The sequence below is a fragment of the Microtus ochrogaster genome, chromosome 7 (genome assembly GCF_000317375.1).
Source record: "Microtus ochrogaster isolate Prairie Vole_2 chromosome 7, MicOch1.0, whole genome shotgun sequence".
Lineage (NCBI taxonomy): Eukaryota > Metazoa > Chordata > Mammalia > Rodentia > Cricetidae > Microtus > Microtus ochrogaster.
This window is the reverse complement of record NC_022014.1, coordinates 52883378-52909457: the sequence shown is the minus strand read 5'-3', so window position 1 is coordinate 52909457 and position 26080 is coordinate 52883378. Positions and strand designations below refer to the sequence as shown.

The 26080-nt window shown below is 46.5% G+C and overlaps 2 protein-coding genes across 7 annotated transcripts in view; both read right to left on the bottom strand.

The window, feature by feature from the left end:
• Nucleotides 1-331: 331 nt before the first annotated feature.
• On the bottom strand, nt 332-15180 carry Ntan1 (N-terminal asparagine amidase). 6 transcript variants are annotated; one of them, XM_005350346.2, is made up of 11 exons: nt 15036-15162; nt 12440-12512; nt 10387-10489; nt 10246-10311; nt 9434-9542; nt 6908-6981; nt 4458-4511; nt 4122-4175; nt 3418-3515; nt 989-1102; nt 332-637 (listed from the first exon to the last, which is right to left on the bottom strand). In XM_005350346.2, the coding sequence occupies exons 5-11, from the start codon at nt 9475-9477 to the stop codon at nt 461-463; spliced, it is 615 nt and encodes a 204-aa protein (XP_005350403.1). In that variant the 5' UTR covers nt 9478-9542; nt 10246-10311; nt 10387-10489; nt 12440-12512; nt 15036-15162; the 3' UTR covers nt 332-460. The 6 variants fall into 6 exon arrangements, with proteins under 6 accessions (XP_005350403.1, XP_005350400.1, XP_013202939.1 ...); XM_005350343.2 differs by lacking the exon at nt 12440-12512 and having other exon boundaries at nt 15036-15180; XM_013347485.2 differs by lacking the exon at nt 10387-10489 and having other exon boundaries at nt 15036-15112.
• A 2668-nt stretch (nt 15181-17848) lies between these two features.
• Rrn3 (RRN3 homolog, RNA polymerase I transcription factor) overlaps nt 17849-26080 on the bottom strand; it is a 43750-nt gene continuing 35518 nt past the window's right edge. The window contains exons 16-18 of the mRNA XM_005350342.1: nt 23687-23839; nt 21644-21731; nt 17849-18987 (exon numbers count right to left, since the gene is read on the bottom strand). Of these exons, the coding sequence (XP_005350399.1) occupies nt 18805-18987; nt 21644-21731; nt 23687-23839 (424 nt within the window). The 3' untranslated portion in view covers nt 17849-18804. The remainder of the gene's footprint in view (nt 18988-21643; nt 21732-23686; nt 23840-26080) is intronic.

Sequence of the window (26080 nt, the reverse complement as noted above, 5' to 3'; positions counted from 1 at the left end):
GGCACCCCACGAGCTTGTCTCAAAATCATACTCAGCAGCTGTTTGTTTCTGAACCTTTCATCTTGCCTAGCGCTGGTAAGTTTTGCTAGGAAGTTCCTTTTCCCTTTTCTTCTTTTTTTTTTTTAACAAGACTGGATTTCTTTGGTAGTTTTCGCTGTCCTGGAACTCATTCTGTGAAACAGGATGGCCTTGAACTCAAGATTTAAAGGCACCCGCCAACACGCACTGATTGGGTTTTTCCTGACCAACTAGTCTCTCAATGCAAGGTCAATGGTATGGTTTCTCCTCTGTTCCTCACTTTGTAGTGAAGCAAAAAATCATCTAAAACAAATGCCTTTGCCAAAATAAGATTTTATTTTGAAAGACAGTAAGCAAGGAAGAAGTAAAACTGCACAGACGTAGATTCCAAACTGCCAATGATCTGCTGAGCCAAACAGTGTGTTCTCTGGTAACTCTGGTGTTAGCTCCCTGGAGAGATCTTTTCCCATAAACCATCTTCATTTTTTTTGTAGAGGAGAGCTTTATTTCCAGGAAACAGTATATTTGCTGGAGATGGGAATTTTTTTAAAAACATCAAGGTAGATCTAATATGTTCAACAAAGTGGGGGGGCTCGGCCAGAGGAGAAGTAGAAAGGTTCTGAAAAAACAAGACAGTGGGCATGAGAGGGGCCAGGTTAGGCGCCTCCCCCGCTGGATGACAATGTCAGAGTCTTTGGGCTGCATACACATTCACCAGGCTGCTCTCAGCTTCTGTACATCTGTTGAGTTACACACGTTTTACTGCTTACTACTTCGCCTGTACAAACATCTGCCAGGACAGTGCTAATCCCCCACTGCCATAAATTTTAGTCTCTCAATGGCAAAAGAACGCCAATCTCACCCACTGAAGGAGAAGCAGCTGTTAGCTGGTCTAAACCTTTTTTTTTTCTTACGGATGGGGAAACCAGGGTCCAGAGATTTAAGATTTAGCCAACCTGTAAATTCTCACCTCTAGTATTTGCTTGTCATCTTGCTGCAACCAGAAATCCACATGTGGAAATGGCGTCCAGGAATACGGGCCTATTCGAAGTTGTTCTGTCTTTGCATCATAAATGCTAATCATCTAAAAGAACCATTTCCATGACAGGCTGTAAGGACACTGCCTACCACTGCTATAGTCTAGTTCCAAGTCTGTCCCCTTAGCTGATAAACTGCAAATGTTGACCTCCCGTAATAACAAAGCTGCCACTACCAAATGCCTGCCTTGGGTTTGGTCCTATGTAAGCCTACAAGAAGACAGCACGCTGCCCTTCTAAGGGGAAGAGGATGGTGAGAAAGGTCCCAGGTCACATGTCCCGTGAGCATCAGCAGTGCCTCAAAGACAGGCAGGTATGACTAATGCCTGTTACTCCCCATGGCTACACAAATACCATACCTCCTTACTCCTACCCCAAGCAGCTAGTCAGGCAACATAAACAAGCTCACAATGCCTGGTGCCCAGGTATGACAGCTCACACCTGCCATTCAACACTCAGGAGGCTGAGGCAGGAAGATCAGCCTGGATGACAGTGTGACCTTGTCTCACAAAAAGCATAAAAGAAAGGTTTGGGGTTTTTTTGGTTTCATTTTTTTGTTGTTTGTTTTCTGAGACAGGATCTGGTTTGGTAGACCCTGCTGGCCTCAAACTCTGAGAGATCTGCCTGTTTAGTTTTTGAGAGGGTCTCATGTAGCCCGGGCTGGCCTTGAACTCAATACATAGCCAAGAATGCTTGAACTCCTCATCTTGTTACTGCACCTCACAATGTGGGGTAACAGGGATGTGTGCACCACCACAACTGGCTCTGAAGAAACTGATTTACCAACAGACCCATTCCTTGAATTCCCGGATTATGCCAGCGATAATCTTCAGCTTTAAGAGGGTACTCAAGCTGAAATATAGTCTACTAAATACCAAAAGGAATCCTACAGTAAGTTCCAGGCCAGCTTGGGCTGCAATGGAACCCTCTGTCTTTGAAAAGAAAAACCACCAAGCTGGTCATAGTAGTTGATGGAGGTTGATGCAGGAGACTCGCCAAAAGCTCCAAGATACCCTAGGCTACATACATAGCAAGACCATATCAAACAAAATTAGGACTCCAGAAAATGGTAAAAGACTGGCAGAAACAGATCTCTTAACACCACACGTCTTCTTACTGAAATGTTAGAATTGCACAAACAAGCAGATCTCTGGGCTTGCGGTAGTTGTGGTGCTGGCACCTATGTGAGGCCAGAGGTCCGTGCCCTGTGTCTTCCGTTGCTTCTGCCAACTAAGACAGGGTCTTCCACTAGAGCTTGCTACAGACTCAGCAAACCCTAACAATCAGTCTTCTGTCTCCCCAGCACCAGGCCTGGAGGCATGCACAGCACGCCCAGCTTATGTCAGTGCTGTGGATCATGCTTAGACAGCAAGCACTTTGCCTACTGAGCTATCTCCCAGATCCTGTTTGGCATCTTTTTTAAAAGCTACATAAGCCCAGGCTGGCCTGTACCTCACGATAATCCGCCTGTCTCCTGTCTCCGAGTGTTTGGATTAAAACAGGCTCACAATGGGAATTTTACATTCTTCTATCTGTTCCTCAAATGGATGAATATGTCTTTTAAATTGATGATTTAAGCTGGGCAGTGGTGGTGCACGCCTTTAATCTCAGCACTCGGGAGGCAGAGGCAGGCGGATCTCTGTGAGTTTGAGGCCAGCCTGGTCTACAGAGCTAGTTCCAGAACTGGTTCCAAAGCAACACAGAGAAACCCTGTCTCAAAAGACAACAAACAAACAAGAAATTAATGATTTAATTAATTAATAACATACTAGAGACCTGGACAAAGTTGTATACTTGTGCAATCCCAGCCCTGGGAAATGTTGAGGCTGTAAGAGCCTAGGCTAGGAGTGCTCAGCAGCATAGCACGTTCGTTGCATATGCCTCTATTCCATCCTTGGCACTACCAAAATATAAGGAAACATATGGTACACTAAGGAAATTACACATTGGGGCTGGGTAGGGGGTCTGAGACAAGGTTTCTCCATGTAGACCTGGCTCTCCTGGAACTCAGTTTGTAGAGTGACTTGCCAGATTACTCTGATGACTGGGTGTGTGGATGAGACATTATTCTGTCAGTGCCCCCGCCCCCAGCCGCCTGCAGTCTCTCTAAGGGAAGGTTAATGGGAAGAGGTCTTGCTTTATCCATAGATTCTAGCTCTTACTACCACCTCCATCTTTCAGGCAGAGATCTAGTATCTAGCACTTAGAACCTAAACTCGATCCTTATTCCTCTAACCCATGAGGAAGTGGACTGAATACTGAATCCTGGTAAGGAGATAGCCACAACTTTCCAACATTCTAAAAACTTGAGTCCCTTGGTGTTCCCTCTTTACCCATCCCACGAAGATGGGCTCTCACTCACCGGGCCTCCTGCTAAAGCTCTTGCAGCACGAAGCTGCTCTTCTGGGCCACGATCTTGAAAGGAAGCTCTGTAAATCTCTGCAGTTTTAATGTTGACAGCTGCAAGGGAGAAGGAGTGACTCTAAATTGACAATAGACCACCATACCTAAGAACCAGAAACAGGAAAGGACGGGGTCTGAAGAAAAAGACTGAGGTGCTGACAGCCTCTGCACAAACACTGGTGTAAGGCTGGTGGACTTCCATCTTATTTTAGAGCTATAAAAGTGACAGAATAAAGAAGTGCCTGTGCCCTCCGCACTCAGCTAAACACCATGGGAACACCAGAAGCCCTCTGCAACTTGTCAGCCTCAGGACTGGCAGGGCGGACTTCCTTTAGTTCAACTGTCTTTATTCTGAATCAAAACCTTACTTCATTCCCATACAAAGATCCAAATACCCCATTACCCACCCCCCCAGCACTTGCTAGAGAAAAGCATGCCTGACTCCACCCATGTGACACTAGGCTGCAGGGGTAGGTGTGGGGTGCTCATACCTATGCTGCGGTTTCCACACATTAACCTTATAGCCCCTTGCCTAACTTGTCATAGTGAAAATAGATAGGAGCAAGGACCCAACCACCAGCAGTGCTACAGATGCAATGATTGCCACTCAGACCTTTAGCCCACATGGAAACCATGTAGCCCTCTAATACAAACACTACTTACCGATGCCATAAATGATCGGAAAGTGGTTTTCATTTTCTTCCCGGTCATTTAATTCTAAGAAATGAAGGAAAGTGAGAGCACTAACCAGTTGTTCTTGTGCGTGTGAAGGAAAAATGTCAGCACAGAGCCCAACATGGCCACCAGCAGGCCCTGCCTCTGCCACACAAGGGCAGCTCACCAGCACGCTCCCTTCCCAGGAGTGGTGGGGACAAGTCATCCTGAGGTGACAGTCTCTTTATAGTGTCTTCTACAATTCTACCCTGATGGGGGCTGTAGTAAGGGGACGGACAAAACCTTCCTGAACCCACCCATATGGGTGAAAGCAGCAGAACTCACCTGTCACACATAATGTCACTAAGTGAATGTCATCATCTTGTTTGTCAAATTCACCTACAATTAGAATTTCAAAATTGATGTCAAAAAGTGCCCCAAAATGAGTAACGGATGTGAATATGATCAAAATACATTACATATATACACGAAAATGTCCTATTAGGGATGGGGCTGTAGTTTCACTGATACTGTAATTGCCTAGCATACCCTAGCACACTCAAGGCTATGAGTTCAAGCCCTAGCACTATAGAAACCAGCATGTTCAAGTTCCAAGGCTAGTCTGTGCTACATGAGATCCTGTCTCAAAAATAAGGTGGTGGAGGGGGGGAGTTAAGATGGAGATTAGGTCAGCAAGAAGGCTCAATCTGTAGAGGCTCCTGTAACCTGAGTTCAATCCCTGGGACCCACATGTAGAAGAGAAAACCCATTCCTATGGTCCACATGTGCCCTGAGTGCCCACATGCACATAAGTAAACCGTTGTTATGTGTGATTAATATAGGTTACTGTGAAAAGCCTCATGATGGCTGAGAGATGACTCGGTGGTTTAAAACATTTACTCTGCTCTTGCAGAAGACTTGGGTTCAGGTCCCAGCACCCACATCAGGTGGAGTCCTAAGAGAAGACCAACTCTTCTTGAGTCTATTAGAACAAAAGGAATATTTGTGTGTATAAATATTTTTCCTACATTGTATGTGTGCCATATGAATAGTGGTTACAGGATCCCCTGGAACTGGTATTACAGACAGTTGTGAGCCACCATGTGGTTGCTGGGAACTGAACCTAGGTCCTCTGGAAAAACAGCCAGTGCCTTTAACCACTGACCATCTCTCCAGCCAACAGAGCAAAAGCTTTGTGAATGCTTTTAGACAAGGGGCAGAAGAGAATAGGTTCTAAATGCCCACTCACCCCTGTAGATTAGTGCACACCTGAGCTCCTAACAGACAGCGATGCTCGTCACACCATAGAATTTCATGCCCCCGTTGCTTTTATTAGACACAGGCTTTCCCCACGGAGCTAACAGTTGCTTTTATTAGACACAGGCTTCCCCACGGAGCTAACAGGCCGGTTAAGAGCAAACAGCCCTCTGCCTCAGTCTTCTCCCAAATGTTGAGCTGTAAGCATGAACCTCCAGACCTGGTTCAGTAGGTAACAACTTCTAGAAACTTTCTAACTCTTCTCAGGACACTGGGTATTTATTCCCTGATGTCAGAACTGCTGGAATACTGATCTTTAAATCAAAATCTCTGTGCAAGGTTTTGGGTTTTTTTTGTTTGTGTGTTTTCTTTTGTTTTGGTTTTTTTTTTTACATATTGTGTGTATGTGTGCATGCCTTGCCATGAATCACATGAGAAGATCAGAGGACAGCATACAAGAATTCGATTTCTCCTTCCACCATGTGGGTCCCATACACCAGACTCTGATCATGCGTGGTGGGAAGAGCCTTTACCCAGTGAGCCAAATTGTCAGCCTTTCTGCAACCTTAGAAGATGACTTTCTCACAATGGATTCTAGACGGGTGGTTACTGAGTCAAAGGATGTGAACCTTTAAAGGGCTTAAGCCACAGTGCAGTTTCCTTGCTGGACAGGTGCTCCGGTGCAGGTCTAGCATTAGCATATACCTATTTCACAATTGATATATACCACGTCTACCTCTTCTTATTTAGTAGAAAAGATTAGCAGTGCTATTTTCATTTTCTGAAGCATTCACCAACTGCTGTTTTAAAAGAGCATCTTTAACACGTCTGTAGTTCTCACTCAGCTGAGGCAGAGTGATCACGAGGCCACAGCCAGCCTGGGCTTCAACAACATCGCCTTGTCAAAATGGGGGGAGTTTGGACAGGCGGTGGTGGCTCATGTCTTTAGTCCCTGCACTTGGGAGGCAGAGGCAGGTGGCTCTTTGAAGGTTCAAGGCCAGCCTTGTATACATAGTGAGTTCCAGGACAGGCTTCAAAAGCTATACAGAGAAACCCATCTCAAAAATCAAAAAAGAAAAGAAGGAAAAAATGGGGGGAGATCTTGTCCCGATCCCACCAGCACCTGGGAATTTAGATCCATGCTACACTCTGTATGGTCTATACAGTCCATCCACATGGCTGTCTTCAGTGTAGACAGACTGACTCATGATCTTCCTGCCTCTGCTTCGTCTGACTGCTGGAGAGCTTTTTTACTCCACTTACTGATGTATTTATTTATTTTGAGGCAGGTTTCTGTGTAGCTTTGGCTGTCATAACTTGCTCTATAGACCAGGCTGGCTTCAAACTCACAGTGATCTGTTTGCCTCTGCCTTCTAGGCACTGGGATTAAAGGCGTGTGCTACCACACCTTGAACTCACAGTGATCTGTTTGCCTCTGCCTCCCAAGTGCTGGGATTAAAGATGTGTTCCACCGCTGCCTAGCACCTTTTTTTTTTATATTTAAACCAGACAAAACTAGGAGGGGGTGGCAAACTTACTAAGAAGCTGATGAGTAAGTTTCTGTGACAGCTGCCTATCATCACTGAAGCCTCCCACAAGGTGCACTTCCAGCCTGCCAAGAGAGGGAAGTGATCAGAGTTAGGCATGACATGACTGTATGCCGGTTTCATGGATATTTTATTCCTGCCTACCATGAACGTCCACAGCATGCTTCTGGGTCTTTTCTACATCTATAATGAAAATACCTGTGGGCACAACGGGGTGCACATGGGGCTTCCAAGGCCAGCAGCAAGGCTCTGAGGACCCCGCCCAGGGTCATCAGTGCAGTGTCACCTGGCCACCCATACAGAACACTCTAGAACTTCTCAACACCTGTACCTAAAAGGATCTGGGCTTTGAGGCTGGAAAGGGGCAGAAACCCACTAATTGAGAGCTGGGGTGCTCTCATCCCACTACACCTAGGAATCACAGCATGGTTTACCATACACACAGGATCCATCTGGGAAGTTGTAGGAAGCCCCTCCCTACAACAGTCATAATGCATATGCACACAGCAGGGCTGAGACAGGTTCAAACTTTGCTTCACCCCATGTTTCCCTTGCTTGTCTTCCTCCACTCCAATAACCATGGGAGCATGTGGTGTACTTCACACCTCTGAACTAGCCTGTGCAGGGCGTGGTGTCTGACAAGGCCTGGATGGCCTCACTAGGAATGTTAGAGCAGAAAGGGCTGGGAGCATTGCAGCTTTGCTACCACTTTGTCAGGCTGCCCTGATTTCCACAGAGAGAATAACTAAACATGTAGAATGAGCAGTGGGCTGCTTCCTGACACCTGGCTAGCTTTACCCCAAATAATTACACGCGGAATCTGTATTCTTTGAAACACTGCCTGGCCCATTAGTTCCAGCATCTTATTGGCTAATTCTCACATCTTGCTTTAACCCATTTTTAAAAATGTGTGTAGCACCACGAGGTAGCTTACCAGGAAAGATCTTAACCTGCGTCTGTCTCCCAAAGGAGAATCATGGCGACTGCCTGACTCGGCTTCTTTCCCCCAGCATTCTGTTCTGTCTACTCTGCCTACCTAATTTTCTGTCCTATTAAAGGCCAAGGCAGTTTCTTTATTAACCAAGAGACATATGACCCTCCTCCATCATTTCCCAGGTCATGGAAGACTGGGAGAAAGAAGCCGAGTCAGGCAGTTGCCATGATTCTCCTTTGGGAGACAGACGCAGGTTAAGATCTTTCCTGGTAAGTCACCACCTCATGGTGCTACACACATTATTAGAAATTGGTTAATCAAGATGTGAGAGTTAGCCAGTAAGAGGCTGGAACTAATGGGCCAGGCAGTATTTAAAAGAATACAGTTTCCGTGTAATTATTTTGGGTAAAGCTAGCCATGTGGAGCTGGGCAGGAACACAGCCCACCGTTCCTGCTACATAAACACTGTGTTCTGAGGACTGTGGGAACAGTCTGGGCTACGACAACAGGAAAAGGCGATTTCACAGCTCAGGAAAAGGCGATTTCACAGCTCACGAGTCAAAGACTATGGAGCCAGCCAGCCTATGACACAGACCCAAGCCAAGAGAGTTACATTTTACAAAAGGGCTCCGTGCTAATGCACACTCTTAGCACATGCAAGGCCCAGGGTTCAATTCCTAGTGTATACATGTGCATGCACACTCTTAGCACATGCAAGGCCCAGGGTTCAATTCCTAGTGTACACACATGCAACACACAAAGTTTAAATCTGGTTAATTTTTTGAGAAAAGGTTGGCCTGGAATTCACCATGTAGACCAGACTGGCCTCAAACTAAGAGATCCTTCTGTCTCCCTCTACCCCCCACTACTAGAATTAAAGGTGTGTACATATCTCACCCCTCACTTTTTAAAACTTACCTATTGAACGAATAAAGCTAACTAGTAAGTGTCCCTGTGATTCTAAGCACCTGTATGTGACTGTACTAGTTCCTTCAAAGGCTGCCAAGAAAAATCAGAGCCAGTGTAATAAGAACAGAGCAAGTGACAGACAGGCCTGGGTCAAAGGCCAGAACTTAACTAGCTGTGTGGCTCTGGTACATGACCACGTGTCACGGATGGGATAACAATGAAAAGCTGAGGTGCAGCCAGCCTGGACTGGTTCTTACCCTACACCCATGCTCAAACTCTTGGCCTGCTGAGGAGTGTGGCATGGTCACTGCCAACCCTGCCTCCTCCTTCCCTGCTTCAGACCATAGAACAAGTGGCTGCTCACAAAAACACAGAAGAAATTAATATGAATAATATTAATATGACAAATTAATATCTAAGATTCAAAGATCCCAACTTGACACAAGTTCAGAGTCAACACAAGCCTGACATGTCTCATCCTTTAATCTGAGCACCAGGGAGTCTGAGGCAAGAGAATCATAACTTTGAAGCCAGACTACACAGTGAGCCCTGTTCAACAAAATGTCCAGTACAATAATGTCCCCCATTATTCCATCCAGCCTAGTGTAGACACCACCCATGCTAAAGGTGTACAAGCACAGGACACCCCGGCAGTGTCCATAGTACGAACTTACCTTCCACACTGAGCATGGTCAGAAAAGGATTTTATAGAGCTCATTATTAAGGGGACTTCGGCTTTGGTGTCAGTTCCATCACAGTGTGTGAGGCAGGTCGCCCCATTACCTGGAGAAGAAGGGGAAAGTGAGTTAGTCCTTATATTCCAGGAAGCAAGATACACTATAAGAAAACGGAAAGGGTCCATGCTGCCCAGCCAACCCATCTGACCAGGGCACCAGGGAGACACATGCAAACAAGAAAGACATGACTTCAAATTCTTTTTTTTTCTTTTTTTAAAAAAAGAAAACAGCCGGGTGGTGGTGGTGCACACCTTTAATTCCAGCACTTGAGAGGCAGAAGCAGGCAGATCTCTGTGAGTTTGAGGCCAGCCTGGTCTACAAGAGCTAGTTTCAGGACAGGCTCCAAAGCTACAGAGAAACCCTGTCTCGGAAAAAAAAGAAAAAAAACTATCTTTTTTTCATTATACAATACCAATCCAAGTTCCCACTCCCCTTCTCCCATTCCCTCCACTTACCCCCCTCCCCCAATCCATTGCTCAGAGAGGATAAGGCACATTGCTCTGGGGAAGATCCAAGGCCCTCCCTACTATATCTAGGCTGAGCAAGGTATCTGTCCAAAGAGAATAGGTTTCCAAAAAAGTAGGGATAAATCCTGGTGCCACTGCCACTGGCCCCTCAGTCTGTCTGCCCCAGCCATGCAACTGCATGACTTCAAATTCTACACCAGGAAACTCAAACTGAAAAAAATCAGTGGTTGCACATGGTTGGGATAGTTTAAGGAAGGGTTTCCTTCATCTCTGTCTTCATACCTGTATGCCTCAGGACCACAATGTGACAAGTAGTGGCATCATCAGAACCCAGAATGGAGACGGAGCCTGTTCCAAAAAGAAATAACATAAAATAGCCAGTAGACTTTGGAATAAAGCCCAACACACTGCTTCCTAACCTACCATCCTTTGGGGAGGTCACTGCAAGCTCTCTTTGCTGAACATACAGAAGGCCCTGGGGTCCCACTTGTTGAACAGACTGACCTCTGAGAAGTCTGGCTCTTTCCTGTTTAATTGAAACAGAATAAAATAGTTGTGTGAATTAGTGAGGCTTGAATAGGAGAGATGGAAAGAGCCAATGTTTACTCAGAAGTGGGAAGCAGGCTGGCATCTCTGAACTGTGCTGCACTGGCCATTGGAGACTGGTAGAGAAAGGCAGCAGGAACATTCCCCCTGAATAGGAGCAACATATGAAAAAGATCCCAGTGCTTGGGAGAGACACCCAATCCTTTACCATGGTTCTTCAAGAATCTGACTGAGACTTGACCTTTGAGACAGAGTAGTTCAGGCTGCCCTTAAACTGTCCCCTCCTGCCTCATGTGTGCATCACTACCACTTTAGACTGTAAGAAAGTCGGGGCTGGAGAGATGGCTCAGGGGACAAGAACACTGACTGGTCTTTGGGAACCCTGGTTCAATTCCCAGCACCCACATGGCAGCTCACAACTGTCCGGTAACTCCTGTTCAGGGGATCTGACACTCTCACACAGGCACACCTGAGGGCAAAATACCAGTGTAAATAAAATATGTTATTAAAAAGTATAAGAAGGCAGAGGCAGAAGTTCATGCTCACAGTCCCAACACTGGAGGTGTAAGCCAGCTAGAGTGTGGCTGTCTCAAAGACAAACACAAGAAACGAAAGCAAAGGCGACCGGCCAGAGACACGCCGCCACAGGACAGTGTAGCCTGCTCTTTCCTCCTACTTCATCACACCGTGTGCATAAGAGCACGAAGGATGCAGACGTCATGTGGTGCCCGTGAGGGTGAAGCGTGCCTGGTGAGAGGTCTGTCATGTGCCTTCCTGTTACTCTGACCCTGTTTTTAATTTCGTTTTATTTCATATGTGTGTGTGTTGCCATACATTCAGTGGGCGCCCGGCAACCCTTGGTAGTTACTTTTCCCCTCCACCATGTAGATTCCAGAGCGTGGACTCAGGTCATCAGGCCTGGCAGCGAACACCTTTACCATATGAGCCATCTCAACGGCCCTCCTTAAATGTTCTGAGACAGAGTTTCTCACTGAACCCGAACGCACTATTTTACCTAGACTGGCTGGCCACCCAGCACTTGGGATCCACCCCACAGCACTGGGGTTATGTAAGCACCCTAAACCTTTTTCATGTTCACTCAGTTCCTTAACGAACTTTCCCAAGGCCTAGCAAATGGCACTACTTTCTTTGCTGGTGGCCAGCAAACTTCTCTCTCAGAATGACTAGATGACAAGCCCTGAGGTCCACACAGATATGGCTCCTCCATGAATTCATGTAATCTGCTGTTATAAAATATTATTATTTGTTGCGGGAGGTCCTTCCGCTCCTCCAGCCTATAGCCGCTGAGATACCCGCCCATTGGGGCGTGGTCTCTCTCCCTTTAAAAAAGCGGCCACTTCCTTCTCTCGCTCTCTTCACTTCCTGCTCGGCTGGCGACTAGACTCCTTTCCTGGTTGTACAGAGGGCTGACGGTGATCTGTAAGTTTTTCCCCTTTTAATAAATAGTACCCTATTAATCATAATTCCAAACTGCTGTGGCATCGTTTGTGACTTACGTCTACAATTATTCCTACCACCTAAAGACCCCAGGGCTAGGGGCATCTCAGAAGCAGGGATGTCTAGCGTGTGTAGAGCCTTGGGCTCCACCCCCACAACAGCAGACACTAAGGAGCGCTGCACTGGGCCGCTCAAGATTACACTATTGTCTACCCTGAACACTAGCACCTACAGGGGTGCCCCTTGTTGCAAGAGGCTGCTGTACTGAAGGACACAACATCCAAAGTGACGGGAAGAAAGCAGGGCCCCAGTCTTGACTTCTAAGCATAGGACCTGCTACGGTCAGTCTTTGTCACTGTTCTGTTGCTGTGAAGAGACACCATGCCAGTGCAACTCTTATTTAAAAGAAAAGAAAACAAAAGAAAAGAAAAGGAAAGAAAAGAAAAAAGCCTTTAATTGAGGCCTTGCTTACAGTTTTAGAGGGGTGGTTTATATCAGGACGCCGACAGGCATGGTGCTGGAGCAGCAGATGGGAGCTTTACATCCTGATCAGGCAGAGAGAGAGAGAGAGAGAGAGAGACACTGGGTCTGGCCCAGGCTTTTGAAACATCAAAGCTCACCTCCAGTGACAAACCTCCTCCAATAAGGACATGTCTAATCCTTCCCAAATAGTTGTACTAACTAGAGGGCAGGCGTCAAACATATGAGCCTGTGGGGGCCATTCTCATCAAACCACCACACTGTGTGCCTGCTCTTTGCAGCCCTCAATCTAGAAAATAAAAGCAAAGGTACTCATCTTGTCGGGAACAGTGTGGGGCCAGTTCTACTGTGTACTGGTGAGTAAATGTGGAGACAAGGTTAGCAGTAGCAGTATGGGACTGCCCTGGTAGCATCTCTGATGGCATGTGCCTCACAATTCTTACTCAGCATGGTGGCACATGCCTGTGACGCCAGCCCGGAAGGCCGCAAAGATCATGAGTTGGTGATCAGCCTGAGCTAAAGTGAGACTTTCTTTCGAAATAGAAAGTGGGGAGGGGGACATGACAGCATCAGTTAGTGTTCTGGAATTTTCCTTTTAAAATGTTCAGACTAAGGAAGCGCAGCTACAGAAATCGGTTCTACAGCTGGTGCTGTGTGTTCACAAAATGTTGACATGAAACACACGGGAACCAGGCACGGTGGAGCTCTGTGAGTTCAAGGCCAGCCTGGTATACAGAACGAGTTCCAGGACAGTCAGGGCCACACAGAGAAACCCTATCTCAAAAACCAAGAAAAAAATAACAATATATAGCATGCTGTCAATCAGAAAGTGTATCATGATGGGCACACTGGATGACACCTCGAGTTACCACAGTGGAGCTGAAGCAGACCTCAGGCATTCAAGGCCAGCCTGTCTGTCTTTCTCTCTTTAAAGGGGGGGGAGGGTGCTACAGAGATGGTCAGTAGTTAAAATTGTTTGCTGAGAAATCTACCAAAGCTTAGGTGCGAGCACTGATTCCCATTCATGCCTGTAACCCGGCTCTGTGATGGTGGAGACGAGAGAAATCAAGACAGCATATTCAGGGAGACCCCTGTCTCAAAGGAACTGCACTGAACAAAGAGGAGGACGACACTTGATGCCACCTTCTGGCCCACACACAGATAAATAAAATCAGACGTGCTTGTGCACACCTTTAATTCCAGCATCTGGGAGGCAGAAGAAAATCTGAGAGCTGGAGGCAGGCCACACGGTGGGCTACAGCCAGGGCCACACAATGAGACCCTGTCTCAAACCTTTTTTAACAGTGTATCACAGCAAAGAAAGCAAGCAAGCAAGCCAGTGTGTTTGTGGCCAGCCTGGTTTACACATGAAGCTTCAGGACAGTCAGAGGTATAGAAAGAGCCTGTCCCAAAAACAACAAAAACACTTGTGAGGAAGTCACCAAAACCATGAGAAGAATGGCTGTGACTAAGGACACAATTTCCAACTTCCCTCTCCAGAGCACACACTATCCTAAAGAAAGTGAACCACTGGGGATGCAGTTCACACTCCAGCCTTCTCCCCACAGGGGACTCCCTGCCACCCCTTCCTTCCCTCCCCTTCTGGGCTGTCTCCCTAGACAGACCAAAATCCTGCCTCCGGAGGTTTCCACGGCACCTCATCTCCGCCTTCTCACGTGCTGTCGTGGCCACTAAAACTAGACGTTTCAAGCAGAGATGGGAGAGAGTCCTCTGAATCCTTGAGGTGGATTAAACTTTTCTTTGATGAGTTTTACTCCTGGCTTCACCGACCCAGTGGCAGTGCCACTGTAAGGAAGAGGGCACAGTGCCTAGCCCGATTTGCAGGATGGCTGTCCTGAAATTGAAGCTAACAGTCACAGTCTCCTTGCCCCATAGTTCTCAGGGATCATTCTGCCCATTCATTTACCCAACAAATATTTTGTAAGCACACTGCCATCTGCCTTCAGGAAGCCTTTGCTTCAGGAAGCAATCCAGGGGAAAACAGCAATTAAGCAGACAGGACCACTGATCAGAGGAAACTTCTAGAATGCCTTCCCTAACCCCACGCGCCTGGGCTTCACCTCTCAGAGTCAAAGCGGACATCTTTCAAGGCAATAACTGGGTCAATTCTTTCATTAGGAATCATCCCCTCCCGGGTCCTCTCCTGGACCGCACTACGTGAGCTGACAACTACCACTGCCTTCACGGAGCGCTCTTTCAGAAGTTCCCGCAAGGAAAGAAGACAAAAGCCCACCCACCCATCAGGGCGCGGTCCTCGCCGTCCTAGCAACTTCCCAGCGAAACCCTTACTTCTGGCTAAAAATAACAAGGCGCCCCAAGCTGCAGGGGACGGGAATGGGCTCGTAAGCCGGGCTGTGTAATGCCAGGAGCCGCTCAAGCGCCTCATCCTGCGGATCCCGCCGAGGGCAGACGAGGCCCCCGTCCCCGCGCGCCGGCCGCGCACTGTGCGACCTTGGGCAAGTCACCTAACCTCTCTGGGCCCCGCCTCAGTCGATCCCTTGTGAAAGCGCGTCGAGGCCGGGCTGCGGAGATCCCACCTGCCCGCAGGCCAGGGCAATCCCGCTCACCTCCAGCAGCGGGTGCGCTCGAACCAGTTCCGCAGCAGACCGCGGCAGCCGCACTCGACGCCCGTCCACCAGAAGCGGCATTGCCTAGGCCGCCGCCACCGTCGGCGGCTGCAGCCCGCCCCACCTCGTCATGCCACGCCCACCGCGGGCGCCGCGCCCCGCACACCGCGGAGACTGCCGGGACGAGGGATCGAGGAAAAGCCTATGGGCCGCAAGGCGTCACGGGAGATGTAGTCCGTACGTTGTCTGAGCTCTTTATGTACGCACCTTTCGGAGCCCACGGGAGCTTTGCTTCACCCAGCCCTGACTCCCTCCTTGGGCCGTGTTGATTCTCAAAAGTGTGTTCAATTAACCAACGTCCACCTACTTCAGCTGCCAGACAGCGCAAAAGTCGCCGGGAGCGCGTGGATTGCGGCCCAGCAGGCACCGCGGTGAGTGCGCCGGAAAAGGTGCGGCAGAAAGAGGGCCGCCCTGGCGCTTGGACCAGAAATCCCACCTCTGTGTTTCCTTATCGCCCTTCACCGCCCTAGGCAGAAAAGCTAGGACCCTTACGTGGCCGCAGACGGTGCCACTTGTCTTTAAACGATGGGTCTAAATTTAAACCCTGTGTGACTCAAGGCCAATGCTATTGCCCTAACATATTCTCAGATAGGGCTGTAAATAATACAAGTAAAGTCAAATTCTGGCTAAGACAGGGTTTTGATCCTGCTATGTTGTCTCCCTCAGCCTGCATTCCCAGAATTAAATATAATTACATATGTAGGGTAATTATATGCCAAAAAAACAACAAAACACCCTGGCCCGCCCTGAAATCACAGCAAAAAGGAGGAAAAAAAAAACAAAACACACACACACACACACACACACACACACACACACTTTGGACCTGGGTCCAGAGCCAAATCTGCCCCTGACCAGCTAAGCAGAAGACCAACCAATCCGGAAGCAGGAAAACGAACCAACCCCTTGAGCAAAGATCTAGCCAATCTGCGTTTGAATGAAACCTGTGCTCCTAGGACAATCAATCACAGCACAGGTTTCCCTCTAAAACTCAGGCAGGCCTGGAAGTCACTGCATAACCGAGGTTAACCTTTTTTTTTTTTTTTAGGATTTATTAAGTACATTGGAGTTTTGCCTGCATGTATCTGTGTGAGAATGCCAGATCCCCTGGAACTGGAGTTACAGTTGTGAGTTGCCATGTGGGTGCTAGAATTGAACCCGGGTCCTTAGGAAAAGCAGCCAGTGCCTTTAACCGCTGAGCCATTTATCCAGCCCCCCCCTCCAAGGTTAATCTTGAATTCATGATAGTCCTGTTTTAGCCTCTCAAGTACTGAGAGTAAGGGGTTTATTATTATTATTATTACGATTTATGTGAGTACAAGGGCACAACAAAAGCAGACTGTTAGATCCTGGAGCTGTGAGCACCTGATGTGGGCGCTGTCAGCAGAACTGCTAACGGAGCAGGTACTATGTCGACAGCTACCTCCAGCCCAATCACATATGTCGGGGGCTGGAGAGATGGCTCAGAGGTTAAGAGCATTGCCTGCTCTTCCAAAGGTCCTGAGTTCAATTCCCAGCAACCACATGGTGGCTCACAACCATCTGTAATGGGGTCTGGTGCCCTCTTCTGGCCTGCAATACACACAGACAGAATATTGTATGCATAATAAATAAGTAAATAAATAAATATTTTAAATCACATATGTGATACAAACCCAAAGGCAGGAATTTGAAAGTTTCCTGAGTAATGAAGTTAAGCGCTTACGGGTAGAAAGTGCTAAACTGAACTTTGGTCTCCATAAATGTCATTTTCCCCCCAAGACAAGGTTTCTCTGTGTTGCTTTGGAGCCTGTCCTGGAACTAGCTCTTGTAGACCAGGCTGGGCTTGACACACAGAGATCCGCCTGCCTCTGCCTCCTGAGTGCTGTGCCATCACTGCCCGGCAAATGTACGTAATTTAAAACCTGGCTATGGGAAGCTAGCAGTGTGAGTCAGTGGAAGTGAACGTTTGTAGTAGAGTCTGAGGTCAATCCCTTTTTTCTTTTTAAAGATGTGTTTACTTATTTATACAGTATCCTGCCTGCAGGCCAGAGAGGGCACCAGATCTCATCACAAGTTGTGAGCCACCATGTAGTTGCTGGGAATTGAACTCAGGACCTCTGGAAGAACACTCGGTGCTCTCAACCACTGTGCCATCTCCAACCCCAGTGAGATGTTTTAAAAGAGCATTATGTAAAAACTTAGTAAATAGTGCAAGAATCCCAAAGCACTGACTGCAGCTTACAGCCTGGGTATGAGATGAGAGCCAGATGCGGAGACATAATTGGACTACAGTGACTGAAATATGTAGGAGAGCATATGATGCACCCTTGACCCACAGAGGCTCGGAGTCTAGAAAAAAAGCATGCAGCATGCGGAGCCCCCCAGTCTCCAGACAATCCCAAGGACACAGCTGTAACCATGCAACGCTTGCCAACTCTTCTCACCTCAGGATAGGTGTGAGTCTAAGACCCTGGTTCCCTTCCTCAGTACCAAAAAGAAATTCCCCCGCTACAAGGAATCTTCACTTTCTTCCATAGATGTCTGGCTTTTTAAAAATGTATCTATGACTAGCTTTAACTTAAAATACTCCTACTTCAGCCTCCCTAGTGCTAAAATTAAAGGTGTACGACAATGCCCAGATAGCACAGAATTTTGTTAAAGTGCTTTCATGGGCTTGATCCAACCACAGGAACAAACTAACCACCCCATTTGGTTCTAGCCCATCCCACCCCCTTTTAATGGAGCAGGAGGCTAAGATTCAAACACACCAATCACGGGACCATGGTGGGCAACCTTTATTAAAGCCCTCAACGACATAAGAGAAATTCCATTAAAAATGGTGTGACCAAGAAAATATTGCTGCCTTTAAATAAGTACAAGTGGCAAAAAAAATTAAATATACTTAAAGGGCCATTTTCACAAATACAAAGTTTACATGTAAGGATCCCAGCGACAGACACCTCTGAAGTCCTTGCACACACCTGCTACAAAGCAGACCTGCTGCTTGGGATGAGAGCAGCTCTCCGGGCTGAGTCCATGCTCTACAGTGATTAAACTGTGGTTCAGACCCCCAAGCTGCTTAGTCAGTTCGAGGTACAGCTGACGCACCCGTGTTCAGGTCGGATCCACTCTCCTGCACCAGTGCCGTTTCCTGTTTCTCTGAAGCCTCTTTCCCCCGGCTTCTTTACCCCTCTGCAATGCTTTGTGTTGCCCTGGTGAAACACAAAGTACTCAGTACTTCACCTCTGCCTCATTTTCCCTCTATACCCAACCACAAATACTCTTCTAGTCAGAAGGAAACCATTACACCACTGCAGGCAGTGTCTAGGGTATTTACAGGCAGGGCTGATCCTGAAGATTTCTCACCAAAACAAGACCCACAAAGTCATGTGACTGTGGCTCTGACAAAAAGAAACCTGTTAAAAGGTCATCTGCTGGGATACGGCTGACACTAGCAAGCATCCAGCAGCTCCATCAGGAGGTTGCAGGCAGATTTTCCACATTAAGCCAACACTTGAAGCATCAGCACTGACTGCTATGCCCACTGTGAAATATTTCACATGATACTTGGTCTTTCCTTCTGTCATAAGGAGCAAACTGCAAACACACCCAGTCTGGGTATCTTCAGACACTGGCCCAAGTCCAACATGGAAGTTGGATATACAAGGCACAGACTAGCCCAATGTGTCCATGGTGGGGCCCAGGGCCCTGGGGAGAACAGTTCAGCTCAATCACAGATCCTGGAGATGAGAGGGGACTGGTCTGGCATGTACAGCACAGGTGGGGAGCCCAAGCTGCTGGAAGGACTTCGGAAGTGGCTGTCAAAGGAGCTCGGGGTAAGGCCGATCACTGCATCGCTCTGGGGCACTTCACCTTTCAAAAAGTCGTCGTCTTCGTCCTCTACTAGCTCCTGTGTAGAGAAGAGTGGTGAGGACATGACGTTAGTCTGAAAAGTCTTCATGGGCTCCTGGATGGCGCAGTAGGAAGAGGTGCTTATTACCAAGTCTGGTAACCTGGGTTTAGACCAGCATGTGAAAGAACGAACCAAACCCCAAGTTGTTCAATGACCTGGTGTACGTACAGACGTACACGCACATTTTTTTTTGAAAACACTGTTCTTCAGCCTTTCAAGACAGTGTCTCTCTATTTAGACCTGACTGTCCTTGAACTCCCTTTGTAAAATAAGCTGGCCTCAAACTCACAGAGATTCTCTTCCCTCTGCCTCCTACGTGCTGGCAATAAACATGTATACCACCATGCTGGCTCTATTTTATTTTATGTATATGAGTATTTTGCCTGAGGTCAGAAGAGTGTGTCTGATCCTGTAGAACTAGAGTTACAGACAGTTGTGAGCTGATAGGTCGGTGCGCGGAATTGAACTCAGGTCCTCTGGAAGAACCTAAATAAACACCTTAGCTGAGATGACCCATCTCTCCAGGACCCTTTTTTTTAAAAAAAAAAAAAAAAAATGAAAAGCTTAAGAATTCCTTTCCTGAGGCAGAGAACTTACTTAGTCCGTAAACAGGGAGCAGACTCCATCCCCAAAAGTAAAAAGAAACCCCAGCATGGGGAAACAAAAACAGCTCCAAGTCTAGTCTGAGGGGCATGTCCTAAGGCAGTGAAAGCCCACAGCTCAGTGAGTCCATGATGATGCTGGAGGAGGTCAGAGTCTACAGACAGCAGCATCACTCATGTCCTCTACAACAGTGGTTCTCAACCTTCTTAATGCCTCGACCCTTGCAAACATGCTGTGGTGACCCCACAACGTAAAATTAATTTCGCTATTTCATAACTAATTTTGATACTGCTATGAGTCGTAATATAAATATCTGTGTTTTTTTTTAAAAGATTTTATTTATTTATTATGTATACAACATTCTGCCTCCACGTATGCCTGCAGGCCAGAAGAGGGCGCCAGATCTCATTACAGATGGCTGTGAGCCACCATGTGGTTGCTGGGAATTGAACTCAGAACCTCTGAAAGAGCAGCCAGTGCTTTTAACCACTGAGCCATCTCTCCAGCCCAATATCTGTGTTTTCTGATAGACTTAGGTACCCCTGTGAAAGGGTCACCTCACCTCACAAGGTCACTCCCAATGGGGTCGTGAACCAGTCACAACCCACAGGCTGTGCTAGGTAGGACTATGCGGGCTCCACATCAGGAAGCTTGAGGAATGACCAAGTCTGTGTATTCCTGAGGATCCCAAAACAGGAGCAGACTTTACATGAGCCGAGTGGCATTTGTACTTGGTGGCTACTGAGCAGACAGATGGGGCAGTGAAGCTCTGTGAGAATCACATTCTGTTCGTGTTTTAGATAGGGTCTCATTCTGTAGCCTCAGCAATCCTCCAACACCAGTCTCCCAAGTACCGGGATTACAGGAACAGCTAGCTATTCTCAGCTCCTCCTTGTATACTCAGACAAAGTCTCACCATGTAGCAGACAGGCCTCAAAACTCTTCATCCTCTGGCCTGAGCCTCCCCAGTGCTTAAGACAACAGGTATAGTGGGGCCGTGGTGTCGCACGCCTTTAATCCCAGCACTCGGGAGGCAGAGACAGATGGGTCTATAGAGCGAGTTCCAGGACAAGCTCCAAAGCTACAGTAAAGCCCTGCCTTGAAAAACAACAACAAAGACAACAAGAGTGAGCCGATCAACAAAACCTAGCTTTGCAGTGCTAGGGTGGGAACCCATGATGAGCTCCACCACTAAACCACAAGCTTATTTCCAAACAGCTTATACCTCCCAAAGTCATTACAGACAGAGCCTGATTATTTAGAAGACAAGGAGACTTGGGCTGGTAAAACAGCACAGTCACTGAACAAGCATGAAGCTCTAACTTCAATCCCCAGAACACTTGGGAGGCAGAGGCAGGCTAGTCTGGTCTTCAGAATGAGTTCCAGGACAGACATAGTGACACAAAGAAACCTTGTCCCAAAAAAACCAAAACAAATAATAAAAATATAAATATACCAGGGCAAGGTAACTCATGCCTTTAATCCCAGCACTCGGGAGACAGAGGTAAGAGGATCTCCCTGAGTTCAAGGAGAGCCTAGCCTACAAGTTCCCAAGACAGTTAGGGCTACACAGAGAAAGCCTGTCCTGAAAACCAAAATTAAATTAATAAGTGGAAGAATAAACAACCAAGCAAGGTACAATGTACACACGGAACCTTGGCCTTGGAGGAGACAGAGCTAGGCGGTTTCCCTGGGCTGGCCAGACTGGCCTACTTGGCAAACTCAAGCCAATGAAGGACCCTGTCTTATAGACTAAGGCCCAACACCAAAGGCTGACGTCCGGTTTCCACAAACATGCACACACCTATCTCACACACATATATACAAACACATAAAAAGAAGAATTGCCAAGTGGCAAACGGCACTCATCAAGGGAAGGGAGTGCTCAGAATTCATGAAACCCCCATGAAAGAAATAAATGAAATAGAACTCACAAATCCTCCCTGTTACTAAAAACATAACCTGGGCTTGGAATGATGTATGGTTTACAGTGTTTACTGTGGCCTGTGACTCCAGGAGACTTTCATCAGGTTCCCCATCACAAATTCACCTTTTCAGTGGGTTTCTTAAACTCTTGTAGCTCTTCAGCACTCACGTCTTCCCAAATCTGATAAATGGGATCAATAAATTTCTTTGACCTGCAACAGAATGATATTTCAAAGTAAATGAGTAGCCAGAAACCCCAACACCTAAGCTCTTTTCTCAGATTTACATCCCCCAAAGAGTAGAACTTTAAAATAATTCTGAAGCCATTTCTGACAACTCTCGGTCTCAGCAGTAATGCTCCCCCTTTCCCCTGGGAACCAAGGACCTAACAATTGCCCACACACAAACTGAAATGTTGGGAACATTCCATCATCTCCCTGAGTCCTTGTGAATGTTCTCCAAATAGAACTCAGTTACTGAATAGGGGGGCAACATAACCCTTAGGTACTGACTCAGTGACTGATGTTTTGACTTAGGCACTGGGAAAGGGACAAAGTGACCCTTAGATGTTTTCCCTTACTCATCTGATCTGCAACCGCTCTCCAGTCAATTACTGGTAATAGCTCTTTTGAATAAGCCAATTATAATAGTTAAAGAACAACCCCCAGACACCCCTTCCTTCTGTGGTTTTTCTCTTTAAAAATAGCCTGTACCAGACATTCAGTGTCTTTTAGCCTCCCGACTGCTGGAAGACCCTGTCATGACAGAATTAATAAAATCCTCGTGCTTTTACATCAGCTGTGATGTGAGAGATGGTCTCTTGGGGCGACTCCTCCTCCTCGGTGATTGGACGCTAGGGTCCAACAAAAGCAGGAAGTAAAGACTACAGTTGACAAGAAAACTGTGAATCCTGAGGTTCCATCTATTAGGGAGACTAATTTATCTTCTATCTCTTAAGATTCCAAGCGAAAGTGTTTCTGGCTCACTCAGTGACTGACAATTTATCACATGTACAAACAGACTGATATTCTGGAACTCCTACAGAAATCTGCTAAACATTAAATCTAGAAAACCAACTCAGATGACATCAGCCATCTTGATATATTAAGAGTACCCACCCTCTTCAATCTCCGCAAGCATGAGGCAAGCACATGATACACAATGCAGGAAAAACACTCATAAACAAACACAAACTGGAGTGGGATGTCCTTCTGTATATATGTTGCTTTTATTGATTAATAAAGAAGCTGCTTTTGGCCAATGGCTTAAGAGAACATAGCCAGGCTGGAAGATATATAGAGAGAGTAGGTGGAGTCAGAGATGTGCCTTGTAGCCACCCACAGGAGACAGAGGCACAGGAACCTTACTGGTAAGCCACAACCACATGGCAATACACAGATTAATAGAAATGCGCAATTTAAGATATGAGAGTTAGCCAGAAATACACTTAAGCTATTGGCCAAACAGTATTGCAAATAATATAGTTTCTGAGTGTTTATTACGGGACTGGACAGGACAGAAACCTCTGCCTACAACAAACAAACTTTAAAAAAAAACTTTCAAAATAAAAATTAAACTGTTCAGTTAGCAAAAATATACAAACACCAAGAATGGCTTAGTGGTTTTCCAGACCAACCCATCTAGATAAATCACAGGCAGTGAGATGGGATTTGGTCTTTAAAGGAAATGGAATTATCGACAGACAACTAATGGCCAAGCTGACAGCACCCTCTCCATCTCAGAACTTTGATTCACCCAGCCCCAGCCTAATTCACTTAAACTGATCAATTTAAAGAAAAAGAAAAAACAAGAAAAGGCCTTGGTACCCACCCACCCCACCCCCAGGCCTAAGAAAATATAAGCATAGCCCTGGTGTGCTTGTGAAGCAGTCTGGAGTTTTTTTTTCTGTGGCTTTGGTTCCTGTCCTGGAACTAGCTCTTGTAGACCAGGCTGGCCTCGAACTCACAGAGATCCGCCTGCCTCTGCCTCCCAAGTGCTGGGATTAAAGGCGTGTGCCACCACCGCCCGGCTCAGTCTGGAGTTTTTGACAATCCTGAATTCACAATTAGCCAAATTAACAGTCAGGAAGTCCACCTAGGCCAAAGCAACTCTCAATCCCAGCCTTGGGCAAAGTACATGTCCCACAGTGTCAACTGAGACGACCTACCTCTTAAGCATACAAGGGTCAAAGGGAAAAAAGGTGTCCAATGGGTTGGTGCAGGTCTGCACAGAGTCTCCACCAGCTGTACTTCTAATAACAGGGAGCATCTGGCGGTTGTTCCTCTCCATGATGGTGTAGCAGAACACAAGCTGGTACTTACTGTGGGACACACAACAAGGCAGATGAAACATATCCATACTGGGGCCACCCCAGAGGTCATGATGTACAGATTACAGCTGTAATGCAGACACTGCTAGGTACAATGAGGGCAATAAGAACTGGCCCACTTAGGGTGAGCACTCTTGGCCTGGTCTCTGCACATCTGCTGAGGAGGAAGGAAACAGAATACAGAACAGGCCTGTGATTAATGAGTACTATGAAAAGCTAGCATGCTAAGCACAACAGGAAGATATCTATTTTCTGTTTTCAACAAAAATTAGGACTCATGAAAAAAAAAAATGACTCGCTGTTTACTGGGGGCCAAGAGCAGATGCCAGTGGAGGTATTCTGAACTTTATTGGAGGACTTTGACTAGAGTTTTTTTTTTTTTTTTCTGAGACACGGTCTCATCCTGTAACCTTAGCAATCTTCCCGCCTCAGCCTCCCTGATGTGGGAGTGATTTCTTATTAATAAAGAAACTGCCTAGGCCCCTTGATAGGCCAACCCTTAGGTGGGTGGAGTAAACAGAACAGAATTCTGGGAGAAAGAAGTTGAGTCAGTGAGTTGCCATGGTTGTCCCACTCTAGGCAGATGCAGGTTAAGATCTTTCCTGGTAAGCCAGCTCGTGGGCTACACAGATTAATAGAAATGGGTTAGATTAATATGTAAGAGCTAGCCAATAAGAGGCTGGAACTAATGGGGCCAGGCGGTGTTTAAAAGAATACAGTTTCCGTGTAATTATTTCGGGTATAAAGCTAGCCGTACAGGCGGCCGGGTGCTAGGGACACAGCTCCGCTGCTCCTAATTCAACAGAGTGGCGCCCAACGTGGGGCTAAATCCACTTAAAAACCTAAGAAGGCTTAAAAATAAGGGAGAGAGAATTTAACACAGATTTTTGCTGTTTGTTGGTGGCGTGCTATAGAGAGATTTCCTAATTCGGCAACAGCAGCAGAAAAAAAATGCTGTGTCATTTTAAAGCGCAGCTTCCTGGGGCTGTGCTGCCAGCGTGAACTCTGGCTTTAAAGCATTTCAATAGATTTTATGGGACTGGATGTTTGTGTTCCCGCTTGGGATTGGAAGGAGAGTGCTCTGAGACAGTGCCGATGGCTCAGCGCTCCCTGCCTGCACCTGGACAGATGGCAGAATCAGGCTTAGGCAGGGGGAAGAGCATGGCGGATTCCCGCCAACATTCAGAGACGTGTTTTCACATTGCACAGTGCTCTGCATGTCAGATTTGGTTGTAACTTGGATAAAAAGAGTTTCTGTGCTGCACACTCAGTCTCAGAATTAAACTGCTGACTGCAGCGCCAATGTGGACTTGCTGTGTGCCTGGAACTGTGCTCAGCTCAGGCACCAAATGGATCTGAGGCAGGAGCGGCTGTTCCATGCTGAACTGTGCTGACCTCAGGCAGGAACTGCCGTAATTACCATAATAATAGCGCAGTTAAGGTTTAGACTTGGCAGTAAACAGGCAGTACCGTATTACCCCCACATGGTACAACTTAAGTTTTTAAGAACTGCTTAACATTTTAAAAAATGCTCCTAGATAGTAAAAAAAATGTTACAGATTCAGACATAAAAGACCACACGGTTGGATAAATACACGTAGGCTTGAGAGAAAAAAAAATGTAGAAAATAAAGTTAATGGTTTAAAAAAAAAAAGGGGTAAAGTCTTTAAAGAGACAAAATACAGATAGTTATAGATTAAAAAAAATAAAAAAATAAGCCATATAAAAATAAAAAAATTCAGAGAGTCTGGATTATATACATTGTGTTTTCTTTAAAATTTTTAACTGTAAAGGAGCTAAATGCAGAGAGACATTTCATTACATGGGCTGCCAAGCTAAACCAAAATGGATATAAGGGTATTACGATTTCAAAATTTGGGTCTCAGGATATGATGCTTTGCTGAGGGTCTTCTTTTGTTTTCACAGAGGACCAGACCCTGTGGATTTCTTCTATCCCAATTTGGTATGATAGACCACGACCTCCCGAAAAGTTGCTGTGAACATCTTCAAAAAATTACTTCACTCAACTGCCAACTGAGATAACCCTGGCACACAGGTTATACCATAAAAAACCTAATTAACGACGCCCCCATTCAGCAAAAAGCAGTTTGGAGAGAAAAAACTGCGCCCGTGTTCCCAAAATAATGTTTATAAATGTTCTTTTACATTTAAAGGGGGAAATGATATAGGTATGAATAATTTGCATTGGTATGGATTTTAAGGTCAATTTTG